Source organism: Prunus persica, chromosome G2, assembly GCF_000346465.2.
Source record: "Prunus persica cultivar Lovell chromosome G2, Prunus_persica_NCBIv2, whole genome shotgun sequence".
Taxonomy (NCBI): Eukaryota; Viridiplantae; Streptophyta; class Magnoliopsida; order Rosales; family Rosaceae; genus Prunus; species Prunus persica.
The window spans coordinates 15850300-15867473 of record NC_034010.1 but is presented as its reverse complement, the minus strand read 5'-3'; the positions used below and the strand labels follow the sequence as shown (position 1 = coordinate 15867473).

The window sequence follows — 17174 nt, the reverse complement described above, 5'->3', positions numbered from 1 at the left end:
TGCACATGAGCTGCGTCAGCCTTAAGTGGTTTCCACCAAAAAGTTTTTCAGTCCATGCAGGCAATAGCTGGACTGGTATTTGGCTATAAGTTTGGATTTTCCCAAATTTTGACCCTTACCTTTCTTGAGTTGGATTTAGCCTCATAGGTTAGAGTCTCTAATTTAAAGTAGTTTAGACCGGGACTTGTGTTTAAAGATAAAAATAAAAAATTTAGGGAAGTTGACGAACTAATTCTCTGATTTCAAGAAGATAAAAAAGAAGGGAAAAGCCGAGGGGAAGCCAATACGATGCTGCTGGGTGACTCGACATTTATTAGAGCCTTCATTTCATATTGGCATTCATGAAAACTGCAAACTTGGGCAGTGTAAGTGGTCGTACCAAAGAAGTTGTATATCCGTTATTCTCTAAAGCTTTGTCTTCTGCTAAAAACCGGACAGAAGCACAAAAAGTTCATTCGTTGATTGTCACTCTTGGATTGCACCATTGCGTCTTCTTCTCTGGCAAACTCATAAGCAAGTATGCCCAACTCAGAGACCCAATTGCGTCCCTCTCAGTTTTCCACCAAGCTTTTCCCAAAACCAATCCCTATCTATGGAATTCAATCATTAGAGCGCTTATCCATAATGGGTTTTACTCAAAAGCTCTTGGCCACTACACTGAAATGCAGAAAATGAATGTTCAACCTGATAGGTATACATTTCCTTCTGTGATCAATGCCTGTGCTGGGTTGTGTGACCTGGAAACGGGTATGATTGTTCATCAGCGTATTTCAGAAATGGGTTTTGGCTCAGACTTGTATATTGGTAATGCACTGATTGATATGTACGCTAGATTTGGTGAATTCGGTAAAGCACGGCGGATGTTTGAGGAAATGCCTCTTAGGGATATCGTCTCGTGGAATAGTCTGATTTCTGGCTACAGTTCAAATGGATATTGGGAGGAAGCTTTGGAAATTTTTCATAGGTTAAGAATGGATGGGTTGTTACCGGATTCTTTTTCCATATCTGGTGTTTTGCCCGCGTGCGGAAGCTTGGTTGATGTTAGAGAGGGTCAGATAGTTCATGCGTTGGTTGAGAAGATCGGGGTCCATGCTGATGTTTTAGTAAGCAATGGACTTCTTTCAATGTACTTCAAATTTGGTTGGTTAAAAGATGCGCAACTCTTTTTTCAGAGGACGGTGGTTAGGGACTCTGTTAGTTGGAACACTGTCATTTGTGGGTACTCTCAGTTGGGGTTGTTTGAAGAATCAATAAATCTGTTTATGGAAATGGTAAATGAATTTACACCTGACTTGCTGACAATCACTTCTGTTCTTCGTGCTTGCGCTCATTTACGGGACTTGGGACTTGCAAGATATGTTCACGACTACATGAAAAGAAGTGCTTTTTCATTTGATACTATGGCAAATAACATACTTATTGATATGTACGCAAAATGTGGAAATTTATTAGCTTCACAGGAAGTATTTGATCATATGGAATGCCGGGATTCTGTGTCATGGAATTCATTGATCAATGGCTACTTTCTTAATGGTTGTTGTGATGAAGGGTTAAACCTTTTTAAGGTGATGAAGAGTAACATGATACCGGACTCTGTGAGTTACGTGATGATCCTATCTATTTCTACTCAGCTAGCAGATGTGGAAAAGGGGAAAATGATCCACTGTGATATAGTAAAACTGGGATTCGATTATGATGTTATTGTCAACAATGCACTTGCCGATATGTATGCTAAATGTGGCAAAATACAGGATTCACTAATACTATTTGAGAACATGAAAGTTCGTGATGTAGTAACATGGAATACCATAATTTCTGCATGCATTCATTATGATGATCGTATTTTAGGGTTAAGAATGATCCTCAGAATGAGGAATGAGGGAGTGATGCCCGATGCGGCCACCATGTTAGGCATCTTGCCCCTGTGTTCCTTACTTGCTGCAAAGCAACAAGGAAAAGAGATCCATGGATGCATTTTCAGGTTAGGATTTCATTCAGATGTTCCAGTTGGGAATGCACTAATAGAAATGTATTCTAGCTGTGGTCGCTTGGAAAACTCCGTACTAGTATTTGAGCATATGAAAAAGAAGGATGTCGTGACATACACTTCGATGATCTCTGCATTTGGGACATATGGTGAAGGTGTGAGAGCATTGAGAACTTTTGCAGAAATGGAAGCAACAAGCGTCCTTCCTGATCATCTTGCTTTCCTTGCTGTTATATTCGCTTGTAGCCATTCAGGTTTGGTAGAAGAAGGCCTGGCTTACTTCAACCGGATGAAGAACGACTACAAAATTGAACCAAGGATCGAACACTATGCTTGTGTAGTTGACCTCTTGTCACGGTGTGGCTTATTGGCTCAAGCAGAAGACTTTATCCATTCAATGCCAATGAAGCCAGATGCAAGTATCTGGGGATCTTTACTTAGTGCCTGTCGAGCAAGCGGAGAAGCAAACATAGCTGCACGTGCCTCAGAGCAGATAATTCAATTGGATTCTTATGATACTGGGTATCATGTTTTGGTATCAAATGTGTATGCAGCTTTAGGGAAGTGGGATCAAGTGAGAATAATACGGAAATACATGCAAGCTAAAGGACTCTCGAAAGATCCTGGATTTAGCTGGATGGAGATTCAAAAGAAGGGTTGAGGCTAGTTCCTCTTGACATTATATACAGGTTAAAAAGGTACTTTTGGGTTTGTTGGGGAAGGAAGGTTATGATGATTTGCAATTTATCCCACCATGATTTGCAATTTATCCCATCATGCATGAGAAGAAAGACATGATTCATTAGAAAAGGGAACTGCTTGCAATGGCAGGTAATGACTGATGAATATTCACATTGTGATTATGATGATTTGAAGCAGTTTGTAATTTTTGTAATTTTGTAATTTTGTAATTTTATAATCTATTCCAACCTTTCTCCAAAAAGAATGAGATTTTTATTAATGTTCATTAACTTTCATGGTATTTTGTTGAATGCTGTATAAGCTTAGGTTCATGAGTTATACAGTTATACTTCTATATTAATATAGCCTGATATACTTGTTTCTCTCTTGTCTAATTGACTTGACATCATTTAGTTTGTTTTTTGTTTCATCATCTGGTATAGGTCTAATCTTTCAAGGAGAGGGATTTGAAGTTAGAGCTGACATTGGAGATATATCGTGAGTTCACTGATCCAAGGTTAGAGTGTCTAACAACATAAAGTTTAGTCTTTGCAAGTTTAGTCTTTTAATTTGTTTAAATATAGCTTTTGTTTGATATACTTAACAAAATACTAATTTGAAACTCCTGAAGTCTAACTAATAACCAATTTTGAAGACTTTGAGTTATCGTTCTTTAATTTCCTGATGCTTTGTTGAAATAAAAAATAAAAAATCTTGGCTTTGTGTATGATTAGAGATTAAAATTTTACGTTGCAAGATTTGATATTCTTTGTTTACGTGTTACACAATTCATTTGGCTATACTTCTGCAAATTGTGATCATTTGCATCAATAAACACACTTTTGCAAATTCAGCTCGTTTACTTGTCAAATGTGGGTCTGATTGCACAGAAAACGTGGATGTGGCTCAGATAATGTGAAGTTTATATATTTGAAGAGGATATGCTACAAGGTAGAGACTTGTAAGTTGTAATAGAAGGCATGGACTTGAGTTGAAATTTGCAAGTCCTTTGGTGACAAGCACCGATTGGAATTACAAGTTAAGACTAGGAAACCAGCTCCACATCTCTCTATAGAGGCTAACTACTACAGAAGCTGAGATTGCAGACAGATGTTGAAAGGTCCTAAATGTTAAACTTCGGTGGTGTTTGTCAGAATTCCCTTGTTAACTCACAGCCACAGTTCGACACAGTTTAGTATTTTGAAGTTTTCAGCCTTTAGATCAATTGAATGGCCAAGATTTTACTGTTGTGGATTCTTATGTTCCCAGATATCTGGCAACTGAATACAACTATATATGTAAGTGTAACACCATTGGCATGAGATCTTCGATTGGAGTAACAGATAAGAGATGGCAAGCAATAGGGCCAATGCTCTTTGTTAAAATTTAGTTAACCTATCAAAGATCACAAAAAGTTGAGATACACTTCTCTATGTCAAACTTTTCCATTTCGTTTTAAAGCCCACAAGCCTCTTCGCACGCGCTTACAAGAGGCTTTTTTTATAAAAAAAATTAAATTTATTTTAAAATTAAAAAGATAATGAGTAATTGTGTTCCATAAAAATAGAATACAATATCTATTTTTTCTTTTAATTTTAATTTTTTTAATATGAAAAAGTATAAATTTACCATATTATCGTCATTTAATTAATAATTTCAATTCTTAATGTTTGCATTAACCAATGGCATTTTCTAGTATTTTGAATGTTTTACCATTCTCTGTCTTTTGCTTTATATATATAGATAAAGATCAGAAAAAGTTTAAGCTTCACAATTTTGTGAAGTCTCTTCGTAAACCCTACCGATTTATTGAGTAGAATTGCTCACAGTTCACTACATAAAACTTTGAACACAGCTGCCAAAACCAACATTACAAAATCCTGCTAGACAGATTCTCAAACACCAATATACATTTTGTTTCCACGGGAAGCAACATGAAACTTTTAGTTCTTCCAATAGACTACAAGGGTGTCAACTCATATCTCCAAACAGGGTAGTAAGGGCAGTAATATGAGCCTATCGCGTGCTACGCATCGGCATGAGAACAAGAAGCATGTTCATTTTTTTTCAGGACTGGAAAAGCTCTACACTCCTTGCTCTTCCATCATAAATAATGAGTATGTTTAAACCCAGAACCAGCATCCATGACTAGAATCAAGGTGAGCCAGACACCCCGGGGAAGAGCTCTGATATTTTATTGAAAACATCCATAACCTGAGACAATGGAACAGAAGATAATGCCATAATATATTAATACGCAATACAATTATATTGGGTGATGGCTAATTCGCCCTTAGCCCATCAGGAAATAGAAAACTGAAATCAATGCTACATCCCAGCCTGGTAAAACTACATAATGCCCTCCAAAGTACATTCAAGCATCAAGTAACTTAACGGCATGTTGCATGTAAACCATTCTCAACGACCCTCAACAAAAACTATTAAGAAGCAACACTACACTTGATCTAGGTCAAAAGTAATAACCGATTGTAAAAATAATAATATACAGTTCCACATCAGTTGTTAGGAAACAAAATCAATTTTTTACCCTAAACAAAAATAAGATAAAATCAAGTTGAGCGAATGTCCAGAACACTAATGTTCCCAACCCCTAGTGAAACTTACTTTGGTGGGTTTTGCTAACATTTTCTATATTGAAATAAAGTTACTGCAAATATTGCCTATGAATTTAGATCTCACAAGTTAACCAATAGTGTAAGCTCTTATGATGTCTGATTGGTTCCTTGATCGATCTAATAACAAAATCTTAAAGAAATTCGACGAGTTATCCAAACGCTCTTAAATACATTCCAGCTTTTGATAAGATAGATATACCTAGTTGAAGTCATGTGGAAGAAGCGAGAATACAACTCAAAACTATACAAGAAAGTTGCCATCTTTAACATGCTAAATAATTTATAGATATCTCATGCTAACTTAGAAACAGATGAATTATAATGTGAAAACAATCATTTTGAAGAAAGAATAGACACAAGAACAGAAAATACTTAATAATAATCATATAATGATTTATCAATAGGATACATTTTATTTTAAAAAGGTAATAAATAAATACAACTAAAAAACACACATGTAGGCGAATCAGAAATGATGGTTGATGTCAAAAAAGTTCTACCATACCTCCTTATCATTTTGATATTTGGCAATGCTGAGCGGGTTCTGTGAACACTGCAACAGAAACATAATAATATTAGAGAATTGGTATGGTGTGCCATCCTATTTTTCCACCCCTACCAACTTCTAAAATTATTAATTTACACTTTCCACCCCACATTATTCCCATAATATTTTTTGTTAACTTTGGATGGCGGCAGCCATGGCCACCACCATTGATGGTTGCACCCACTGCCTTCCCTCTGCAGGGTGCAGCATTTGCAACACCCCATAGTTACTGGTTAGGCCCCATAATGGGAGGCCAGTCCAACCAACCTTCCAAAAAAGGAGGCCATTTGGAGGTGAGACCAGTCCTACCATTTCCTTTTTTTTTTTTTCTTTTGCGACTCTTTTTTGTGTTTCTAAACATCATTCTTCAACGTAATTTTGCACAAGGATAAAGTGAGTGGGTAAACAGCAATGTGGGGTGTTCTAAATTAAATCTAAGTACTCTGGAAATACATACATCCATGATGGCTGCTTGAACTCTTGGGTTTTGAAATGCCATAGCAACTTCAGGATTGGCCATTATTTTTGAAATGACTTCCTCAGGTGTAAGCCCAATTTGGTCTGCAAAATATAAAGACAATAATTAAAGAAAATACATACCAAAACTTTATATATACTCCTCAAATCAAATACACTCTAGAAATTCCCGTCGTTGATTAATTAATCCCAAGCCTTCTTACACGAAGCCTAACCTCAGTTCAATACCATAATCATAAGTCAATCATAGAGCACCAATTTAAGAGAGTCCATCTTATGCCAGTCTAAGCATCAGACTACTATCTTCAAATTTCTTCAATGGGATTTTTTTTTTTTTTTTTTGGTGAAGAGTGAAATCCTTATGAAGTTGATTAATATGATAGCTCTTGATAATAGGGCTCTTGGCGGGCAATTTGATATTTTGGAAGTTTAGGCATATGCTGTATGCTTTCAAATTTAGAGATGCTTCTCTATGTCAAACTTGTCAGTCTTATGATCAATACCGCCAGGTGTTTCATGCTCTGTCACTGACAACATTAGAAGTCCCAACCTTCCAATCCAAAGGCAACAGACATTGAACGTCTCAACCTTCCAAACAAAACCACATACTCAACCACTCAATGTAGCTTTACCTTCTTTCTTTTTCCTTCTCTTTTTCTTTAAAAAAAATGGTACATAAATTTCTTGAATTGGTTTCAACACTCATCTTACTTCTTACTTGGTGGCCAGCTTTATACCCAAATCCACCGCACTATGGGAGGAAAAATACATACTTTCATTTTTTTTTTTTTTCCAGCCAGAATACTTTAATGTTAAATGAGAAAGAAGCTGTTTTAAAATCCAACATAAACTTACCAAACTGCTGCTTAACCTCAGGACTGCTAAGATCAAAATTTTTCAATGAATCCATCATACGATTGTCCCATTCATTGCTTCCACCCATATTATTTCTGAAACAAGAGTCAAGCATAAAAAAGAAAAAATAAATTAAATTGAAGAAGGAGTAACAAATCTTGTATAGCAAAAGCACCACACTGATGCAGCCTATCTGGTAACAAACCTCACATCCCCAAAAATTTAATAGAAAATGCAGCCTAGTAGAACACAACAGAAATCAAAACAAAATGTTTCATTGTCCTAAAAATTTAGTGGACAGAGTGTCAGAGACATATTGTTGAAGAATGGATTCCAAATATCCCTACAGAAACACACAAAAGATACTGAGCGCATTCACCTACCAGGGTCCAACATTTAGATGAACACTACATCCTACCAAAATGCATGTATTCAAGTAAAGTAAATGTAATCCTGTGTATATGTAACGGTCAAGAACTCAAGTATATTAACCTTTGTAGTTCACAAATTTAAAATAGGCACTGAAAGATACAATGACAAATATAACATGACTCTTACAAGCATGTTTGTTTACATATACATGCAAGAGATGAAAAATTCACAAGATGGTCAAAGTTTTATGTTGAAGCATTGTTGTGTCCACCATGGTCAAAGTTTCGTTACAGGAAATGCCGACTTGATACATTCTCTGCTTCATGAGTACTTAAAGTATTACTGGACGCAAGACTCAAAGGTCAGTTATAAAGCACAGGCAATGCAAGTGAACGGAGATCCCACTCTTTCCTATTTCCCACATATATAAAGGATCAAAAGCTTTAAATTCCTTCAATTAAAATTCATATGTATGACTTTATTTCAGGTACGTGAATGCATTCCATACAGAAATCGCAGCTGTAGCAGATGGGACACTTTTGGTCCTTTTTTTTATTTTTATTTTTTTTGATAGGAAATTTAATTCACCTTGAAAATTGCAGGGATTTGGTTGAGAAAGTTAAAAATAAGAACAAAATAAAAAAACTGGTTCAAACTTCCAGAGACCAAAAATATAGTTCCGACACATCAAGGTAGAAACCACAAAATGCTCAGAATCTAAATACAGGAAGTTAGAACAAAAAGCTCCTAGCAATATCAAATGTAAATAAGCAACAACAAAAAACTTACAGCATGTCTTCCAGCTGTTGGCGATATTGTGGATTTTGTAGCATCCCTATCAAATGATGTGCATAATGATCAGATTAATAATCAAAAGCAACAGGTTAGGAGAAACAAAATGAACTCTAGGCCTACAAAAAAGAAATGCAAGAGTGGAAACACACCCCTATAAAGAAAGAACACACGGTTAATTCAACAAAATTCTGAGTATTGAAAAAGAAAGAAAAGGTTCTAGGTACATACGAAAAGGGACCAGATAAGAAAAGGTTCTAGGTACACATGGTTTTATGCAGTGACATTCACAATGACAAGGGACAACATATGGCCAAGAAGGCACATAGACATTGCTTCAAGCAGGCAAACTTGATAAGCGCTATTTTGCTTGATACCTTCAAAACTGATTTCTAACCAGGTACAAACAAATGAATTACTGATGCAGGCGATGTGCATTAGTATGAGCCATATCAAGGCTACAACTGAAAAACCCAGATTACCTAGAAAAAGCCATGTTACTGATAGATGGACTTACATTTGAAAGTGGAAGGATTCCTCATCTCCTCTGGTAAATAGCTACAAGGATATGAACAGAATTAATCTTCTTTCTAATAGGAAGAAAAACATGTGATTAAGTTCCTCTAAAGGAGTATGTCAATATGAAGTCTAACTTTCATGAGACTGTCAAATCAAAGAAATGTTAAACGGTATTTTCATGATGTAGACAACTGGAAGAGTATTACAATATATGTTGTAGACTTACAACTATATAATATTTTAAGCAAAAAAAGTAACCTTTGATCAACAAAGGTAACACTTGTAGAACATCTTTTATCACAACATAAATATTGCAAGAAATAAATAAAAGGGATGAATAAGAAATTTGATAATGGAACTAACCAAGGTGAGGGATTTTGCCCAAGGACTATGCCCTTCCTATCAAGGTCTAATCTTCTAGTAATAAATGGTTTGCATCAACCAATAGACCAAGAAACTTTCAATTTGAAAAAGTTATCCTAGCCCAAATGACTAGACATTATATGACAAGCTTGAAAAATTATTTGGCAAATAAACCAAGATATTGTACGGATCTAACATTTATTCACACAAGATATACAAGTTCATGCTGCATGTGAATTGCATACGTTGAAAATTTGATGCAACTATTGAGATTTGTTCACCAAATCAAATTGTTGACGACTTTCCAAAATTTACAAAGGTATCAAGTGTCAACAATAATAATTTTGTAGCTAATTTGCTAGATTCAACCATACCAACATGCCAGAACAAAATCATTTATCACAATTAGAAAGCACAAAAGATAACAAAAGGTATATTACGGATAAACCATCTTCTGCACCGTCGGATCTTCCAACATTTTCTCCAAAGCTTCCACTGATATAGAATTTGCTTTTCCTATCCATTAATGAATTAAAAAAATATGTAAACTGTCTGATTAGATTCCAAAAATCAAAAACTGAGAAAGAAAGGCAAAGATAGTCATGAACTATAGCATTTTAATCATAGCCACTTCAAGCCAGACTGACTAGAATTACAAAGTAATGCAATCAAGGATTGTTTCATATCCATTTACGACACAGTTGTGTAACCTTCAGAACTGACAAACTTTGGCCTAATATTGCAATTGATATGAAGATTTACAGAATATAATGAGTCAAAATTCCATCCAAAGTGAACGCATGTCTTAGTTCCCTCATCTAAATGCATCTCAAGTAATAAAGAAGAAAAGATAGTCTTTAAACAGAACAGGCTGAATTTAAACATATCCAGTTCAACTGTCTTTAGATAAAGATAGTCTTTGTCACAACTACCAAAAAATTGACATTAAATCTAAAAGCAAAGCATGCACCGGAATACTGAGGGACAGCAAAAGTGTCAATTAACTTTTTACTTACCAGTAGATTGGGACTCTGTTGAGGCACCAAACCCCTGCTTAAAAGCAGCTCCATTCTGAGAAAACTTCATAAAGTTTGCAAATAGTTAAATCTAAACATTAACTCCAAACAATCACAGCATGATCAGAAAGACCAATTATAAGATACTCACTTTTACGTCATTTTGGAAATCCTTAGATGAACCTATTTCAGTAACATCTTTTAAGCTACTTTCGAAAGGACTCTTTTGTTCAGTTTCTTCCGGAGTAACATCTACAAAAGCTGTGAGTAGAAGATACACTTAGAATCTCAAACAGGAAACTGTCATAAGAAAACATCCAAATAATAGTACCTTGTCAAAAAATTAGTAGCAGTATTGATGGCCACAGTTTCACAAACATACATTATTAAGATATTCACTACAGTAAACGATTAAGATATTCACAACATTCCTGTATATATCAATAAAGACAGGTCATATGATCAGCCACCAAATACAGACGAGGCACACACCCACAATTTCACAAACATACACGTGTGCAGGCAGACATGAATGCATGCAAGCAGGACGCATACCACAAGCTGGCTGCAACTGCACACGACACAACTAAGGCTTCTGTTGCAATGCAAGACCACAATATCATTTCAAAAAAGATTCTGTAAGTTCTAACATCATGACAATCACGCATTTAACCTTGATCCTTTGTCAACCATACTTTTTTACATTTATTTAATACCCAGAAATCCCCCAATCTGCATTGCGGATCAAACCCGTGGGAGCAAACCATGGGCCTGACTAATTCCACTAACCCCTTGTTGGTCCATACTTTTTGACATTAAATCATCCACAAACAGCTTGAAATCAGATCAGCTCTGTTTAAAATCAAATGGGGCCCATTTAATACTCCTAGCTGTTTGATCAGCTTGAAATGAAAACAAACATTATGCCATAAATTCATATAAAAATAACACCACTTTTTACATATTACTTTGCCAAGCTTTGCAAGCCTTAGATTTGCAGCAGAGATATCTATTACATACCCTTTAACTAAAACTCAGGTAAAGGGTAATGCTCCAAGTTATGTAATAGAAAATTAGAAATCTATATAATTTTTCTTATATAATGGGTTATCAATGTAAATTTTTTGTTATATAATTTACTACATATGAATATAGTCCCCTTATTAATAAGAATCCCTTGTGTGGAGAATCAAAAGGGATCTCATTGTTGGGGCCACCATGCAATGTATGATCCAAACCGTGTACTACCAGAACCGCAACAATGAAAACTCATGCCTTTTATGGATGGACCAAGTGTTGTGGTGGGCATCAGCCTTGAGATTACTTGTTTAACAAGTAAAGTCATCATGCAGACATATCTCTTTATAAGTATGATGGTTGGCACATTCACCACCTTTGCCTCTTCTAGCATTCAACTAGGCTTCATGGTTCTAAATCAACTAGTTAGGTCATAATTTCTTAATAATGATTTCATGTATTGGTCAAAACAAAAGATATCACTGTTTTCTCACATGATGTCTCAAAATAAAATAAAAAAACTCAGCATACATGATATTTCAGATTTAGAGAGATCACACAGAACTTCCCTTGTGCTCTTGCAGCCAGCAATAAATGATACTTTTGAGTACCCACATATATTTCAAACAAAATTTTAAAAGTTCAAGCCATTCTAGAAGTGAATTCACTGTTTTACTTTCATGGCTCTTTTGGGCAGCTTAAAATTTTAAATTCTACCTTTCAAAAACCAATATATCTGAACTTTGGAAAAGGAAATTATATCATGGATTAAACCCAAGTGAAGGAAAATAATATGTGAAAAGAAAAAGCATGAAGATATATATATATATATATATTAAAGGCCATACCAAAGCTGTTCGACTTTTTCTTTAGTTCTGTGTCATTGTTGGCATCAGTGGCAGGGGTGGCTGGTATGGTTGGTGTAGCTGGTGTGGCTTGCCCAGCTTGTGTGGCTGATGAGGCTGGTGCTGCTGGTGCTGCATCTACTCTGGTTGCAGATACGTCTACTGTCGAATGTTGAGAAGTAGCTGGAAAAGGTGAGGCAAAAGGCCCTGATGCTGGAGCTGAGGGAAATGGAAAAGGTGAACCTGGAGGAAATGCAGCATTGTTGAACTGGCTATCTTGTGTATTCATTTGGCCCATCAAAGTCTTAAAAGCTTGTTGCATTGCATATTTCTGAAAGAAGATTAAAAGATAAAGATAGATTAAAAAAGAAAACATATCAAAAGAGTAAGGCTAAATTTTGTGTCTGCCACATAACAAATGAACACTCACGACTCATTTATTATGAGCGACAGTTTTTTTTTTTTTTTCTTTTTCTGAGAGGGCTATGTTGTCATCCACAAAGTTATTCCATTCCATGTCCAATTTTGTACCATTTCATATCAATTCCATCTGAGCTTTCTAACTCATGCCGTGCCAATTCCGTGCACTGTCATGTCAACATTTTAATATGCACAGGACACGAAATGACATCGTGTCACAAAGATATCTCAGCAGGAACACAATATCTTGTGTCAATTTCTTGCCAATGTCTTGTGGTGTTGGATCATGTTCTCATATCATTTTCAAAATTTCTAGCCTTTATGCACTATGCACATTATATAGATAAAAAACACCCCCCACACACATGCATCTCCTTTGTTAATTGTAGTCCTCTTACAAAGCTCTTTCTCAAATTTTGATAGAGCGGGGAGGTAGAAGATTTCAAAGAAATAGAAGAAAAAAGATTTCAGACAGATAGAATGAGACAAATAGAGACAGAGACAGACAGAGAGAGATAGGGGAAGAGAGTGTTTAGTGTGATAAAAGTCCATCACTTTATGATGTCAATGCACATATCTAGGGTTCGTCTTCACCACCATTAAACATGTTAAGGGAACTCAACAATAATACCCTAAGCTATTAAAATCCAATAATCCAAACTAAAATAGATCCGTAAATTTTAGGAGGAAAACACGCACCTTTAAGTTTGTAGCCACCTGTCATTACAATCAACGTGTCAAACACACAGAAAAGGTGAACTGGTCGAATAAATGTATGTCTTATCAAACAAAGAGATGCAAGTAATCTTGTTCTCACCCAAGAAAATAGTGCTGAAAGCCCAACACCAACACCAATCCAAAATAGAGGCGACCCTCTAAAAAATAAATTAATAAAGGTGAAAAGATTATATGTTTATGAAGAACAAGAAGAAAAGAAAAAGCAACAGCAAAAGCTTATTGAATAGATCAATGGGTTATAAATAAATAATTGATAAAATGAACAAAAACAAATTATTACATATTTGAGGGTGGGGGAGGTACTGAGATTTGAGGGTTGACACCAACTGAAGATGTTTCTCGACTACTTGAGGAAGAAATGCTTGCAAAACGTTCCACGTCTAACTTCTCTACAACTGTAGTACAAACATAAAGCGAAACGCCCATGTGAGTAAAACTATATTGAGAAGTTGCACAGCAACAAGATGGAAACACAACATCATAGAATCAGCAAGATACATTAAAACTTGTGACGGAAAAATAAAGAATATCCTTAAGATCTAGCGCTTTTTTTTTTTTTTTTTTTTGTCAAGAGCTAGCACCATAGCTACTCAAGGTAGGGCATTCTGGGCAGTGTTTTTAGAAGGACTAAAAGCGCTTTTGACAGCATTTAGTAGAAATAGTTAAACATTCTTCCGGTTTATAAAAGCATTTTTGTAGCTCTTTCTTTAAAAAAATCCTCTTCAAGAAGCGCTTCCAAATGCATTTCCAGGAAGCACTTGGATGTTTGATAAAAAATAATATAAAAAATTGATGCACTTCGAAACAAACCCTAAACCCTAAACAAAAGCGTTTATGATTAAAAGTTCTTTCTACATAATCCCAAACAGAGCCGTATTCTAGTGTCCCAAAGTGCCCAATTCCTGAAATAGTAAATCCTGGTATAAACTACATCAAGAACACAAATCATTCAACTAGAATTGATTCCCTAAATTCATGCATCCATGTGCAGCATCAAGGTTATCCATTCCCCAGTACAAACAATTTTTACTTGCCAACTCAATTTGACAAACCATTGTCCGCTCTTTCCAACCCGCTAGAACTAAAAGTTTCAGTCACCACAAATAGTATCTTTCTTACAGAAGCATTATGCATGGTTTTGAAGAGTTTTCCTTTCCCAATTCATAAAAACTTGAAAAATTCAAAATTCAAAAATAAAATCATCATTTCCTAAGTAGGGAACTTACTAACACAATCAAGGTTATAGTCACGCCTTTCAAACCTAGAAAAATCAACTCAGACAACCTCAAATGAACATAATTTTTGTCATCAAAACTGTATGCATCACTTGAGACTCATAATTCAGCATAGAACCATATCAAAAAGATAATAATTTATACAATTCATAAAAAGAAACGCGAACCCCCTGTTTTCTGCAGTATATATTTGCAAATAGAAGCTGAAAGTTCTGACCTTTAGCAGCCACCGCATATCAAACACGGGTATACACTAAAACTATGATACTCATCAGTAAAATTGAGTTAGAAAAACCCAATTCAGAACCACAGAATTAGTACCTGGGAGACGAGGGGCATTGAAGCGAGCATTGACTCTCGAATTTTGGCTATTTTTGGAGGCTCTGAGATTGGCTGAGCATCGGAAGAGAGGAAATCGACTGAACGAGTGAGCAGTTCTTGGTGGGTTCGAATGGAGTGGAGGCGAGCGAGGAAGTGAGTGAGGAACAGACAGTGACATCATGACTACTAGAAGAGAATCAGGGAAGGAGCTCTGCAATTGTATCTATCAACTAATATGAAACTATAAACCCAAGCTTTGGTAGGGTTTTTTCTGTTAGCTGAAGAAGAAACTGAACGCAAGAGTCTATCTCTATTTTTGTTTTTTCGTTTTACACTAAGGACGTAATAGCCCTTGACACATGTGTCAATTGGTTTTCTTTTTATTTTTTTTATTTTTTTTATTTTTAGAATTAAGAAAAAATAACATGGTAGTTATGTTCCATAAAAGTAGGACCTATTATCTTATTTTGTTTTTAATTTTAATTTTTTTAATATTAAAAAATGTGAATTTACGATATTATCCTCATTTAATTAATAATTTCAATTCTTAATGTTTGAATTAACAAAGGGCATTTTCTGGTATTTTGAATGTTTCACCATTCTCTGCCTTTTGCTTTATGTATATAGATAATGTAAATAACAGTTTTTCCTTTTCGTATTTTTATTCCAGTCCCCTTCTCTTGGTCCGTGGAACAGGGACTTTCTTGATCACTTGCCGTTGGATTAAAATCAACGGTGGAGAGTAGTCTGAATAATTAGCTCAATTTTTAATTGTTAATGCAATTGTTTTCAATAAAATAGATTTTTAAAATGTTTTCTTTTCTATTTTTAAGATTTTGTTTAATTTCTTGTGCATCAGCGATATTCTTCTTTGTGTGAATCTCCTAGAAGTTTAGGTCTGGTTATGTTTTTAGAGAGCATTTTCAGATAATATTTTTTTAGAGTGAAGATGAAAAAATAAAACGCATTTTCAATGAACAAAAACGCGCTTGGTAGCTTAGTCGAAAAACAAAAAACAGTGAAAACGTGTTAGGCACTAATATGTGAAAAGAGTTAACTGGTGATTTGCCCCCTGAACTTGTCCATATCTTTCGATTCACCCCTATCTGTTTTTTTTAGAAAATTAAGAATATGAACTTCTTTTTTTCGCCAATTTCCCCCATGCCGTCTAAATTCTCAACATTTCATCCAATTTTCAATTAAATTATTTTAAAAAAAATTATTTTTTTGGAAAAAATTGAAGAGAAAGAGTAAACGTAGTGCCAATCCCTCCCTCCCCCCAACCCAAAGAACCCAGCCCAGTCCTCCTTCCCCTTCCATCTCCTCTCTTCCTCCTCCCATTCCCCCATGACCACCATCCTCCACTCCCAGACCAATCCCCCATCCCAGACCAGTTACTTAGGTTGAATTGGCTTATACATAACTTCAAAACTTCAATCCAATCACTACATGAGCATGATGGGCTCTTATACAGCAACCATTTGATGAAGTATATGAACCCAGCTAAGCAAACTGCAAACTACCCATTATGAAAAATGTATGAAATTGAGTTCAATTATAATGATTGGAGGTTCACGTTTGTTTTGAGTGGGAAAACTAAGTTATATACTAAGAAATGAAGAAGAAAGAAGAGGAAGGAAGGCCAGGCGTACCTAAGGGTGAGATTGGTGTATAAGAGCAATGTATCAAGGGTGAGGTTCATTTTGGATGCAAAGAACAGAAGGGTGGAGGTGCCCCTCTCCACTCCACCCCCCACAACACACCACTCAAACCCCCGCCCCCGGAGCCAACGAGTTTTCTTTTCCTACCATTTCCTATGTGACCATCACTCTCCACCCCCCAGACCAATCCTCCATCCCCAGATCAATCCCCCACCCCACAAATCTCTCCTCCCCATTCTTTTTGTTCTCTCTCCAATCGAGACCCATCACCCAGCCCTTGCCCCCCAATACCCAGACCCATTCGATCCCCCAACCCTTGCCTCCATACCTAAACCTATCCCTCCCCTCCTTCTTGGCGGCTACAACAGATCCCTACTCCAGCCCCCCACCTACAGAACCCAGCCTGCATTTGCAAAGATATATATATATATATAGAGAGAGAGAGAGAGAGAGAGAGAGAGAGAGAGAGAGAGAGTTTTATTTGAATTTTTTGGTTTTTATTTTTAACGTACACAATTATCATTTTGCCCTCATATTTAAAGGCAAATTGGATAAAATGTTGCGGATTTAGGCTGCAGGGGAGAAATTGGCGAAAAAAAGAAGTTCATATCCTTAATTTTCTATAAATTAAAAAAAAAGATATGGGGTAAATTGAAAGTTATGTTCAAGTTAGGCAAATCACCAATTAACCC

General features: G+C 35.8%; 2 protein-coding genes across 3 annotated transcripts; one reads left to right on the top strand and one right to left on the bottom strand.

Moving 5' to 3' along the window:
- LOC18785145 (pentatricopeptide repeat-containing protein At3g03580) lies at window positions 228–4057 on the top strand. 2 transcript variants are annotated; one of them, XM_020556401.1, is made up of 3 exons: window positions 228–2818; window positions 3112–3166; window positions 3559–4057. In XM_020556401.1, the coding sequence occupies exon 1, from the start codon at window positions 342–344 to the stop codon at window positions 2646–2648; it is 2307 nt and encodes a 768-aa protein (XP_020411990.1). In that variant the 5' UTR covers window positions 228–341; the 3' UTR covers window positions 2649–2818; window positions 3112–3166; window positions 3559–4057. The 2 variants fall into 2 exon arrangements, with proteins under 2 accessions (XP_020411990.1, XP_020411989.1); XM_020556400.1 differs by having other exon boundaries at window positions 3112–3185.
- Window positions 4426–15178, bottom strand: LOC18785887 (protein TIC 40, chloroplastic). Its single transcript, XM_020557606.1, has 14 exons — window positions 14822–15178; window positions 13546–13660; window positions 13345–13402; window positions 13227–13244; window positions 12111–12438; window positions 10397–10506; window positions 10246–10309; window positions 9670–9745; window positions 8865–8905; window positions 8345–8390; window positions 7184–7278; window positions 6309–6412; window positions 5810–5857; window positions 4426–4882 (listed from the first exon to the last, which is right to left on the bottom strand). The coding sequence occupies exons 1-14, from the start codon at window positions 15000–15002 to the stop codon at window positions 4823–4825; spliced, it is 1344 nt and encodes a 447-aa protein (XP_020413195.1). The 5' UTR covers window positions 15003–15178; the 3' UTR covers window positions 4426–4822.

Excerpts from the sequence above, each read along its gene's own strand:
- LOC18785145 (XM_020556401.1), top strand. The coding sequence starts at position 342 with ATGAAAACTGCAAACTTGGGCAGTGTAAGTGGTCGTACCAAAGAAGTT.
- LOC18785887 (XM_020557606.1), bottom strand. The coding sequence starts at position 15,002 with ATGATGTCACTGTCTGTTCCTCACTCACTTCCTCGCTCGCCTCCACTC. Across the intron at positions 13,403-13,545 it reads CCTCCCCCACCCTCAAATAT|AGGGTCGCCTCTATTTTGGA; the intron begins GTAATAATTTGT and ends TTTATTTTTTAG. Across the intron at positions 9,746-10,245 it reads AACAGAGTCCCAATCTACTG|GAAAAGCAAATTCTATATCA; the intron begins GTAAGTAAAAAG and ends ATTAATGGATAG.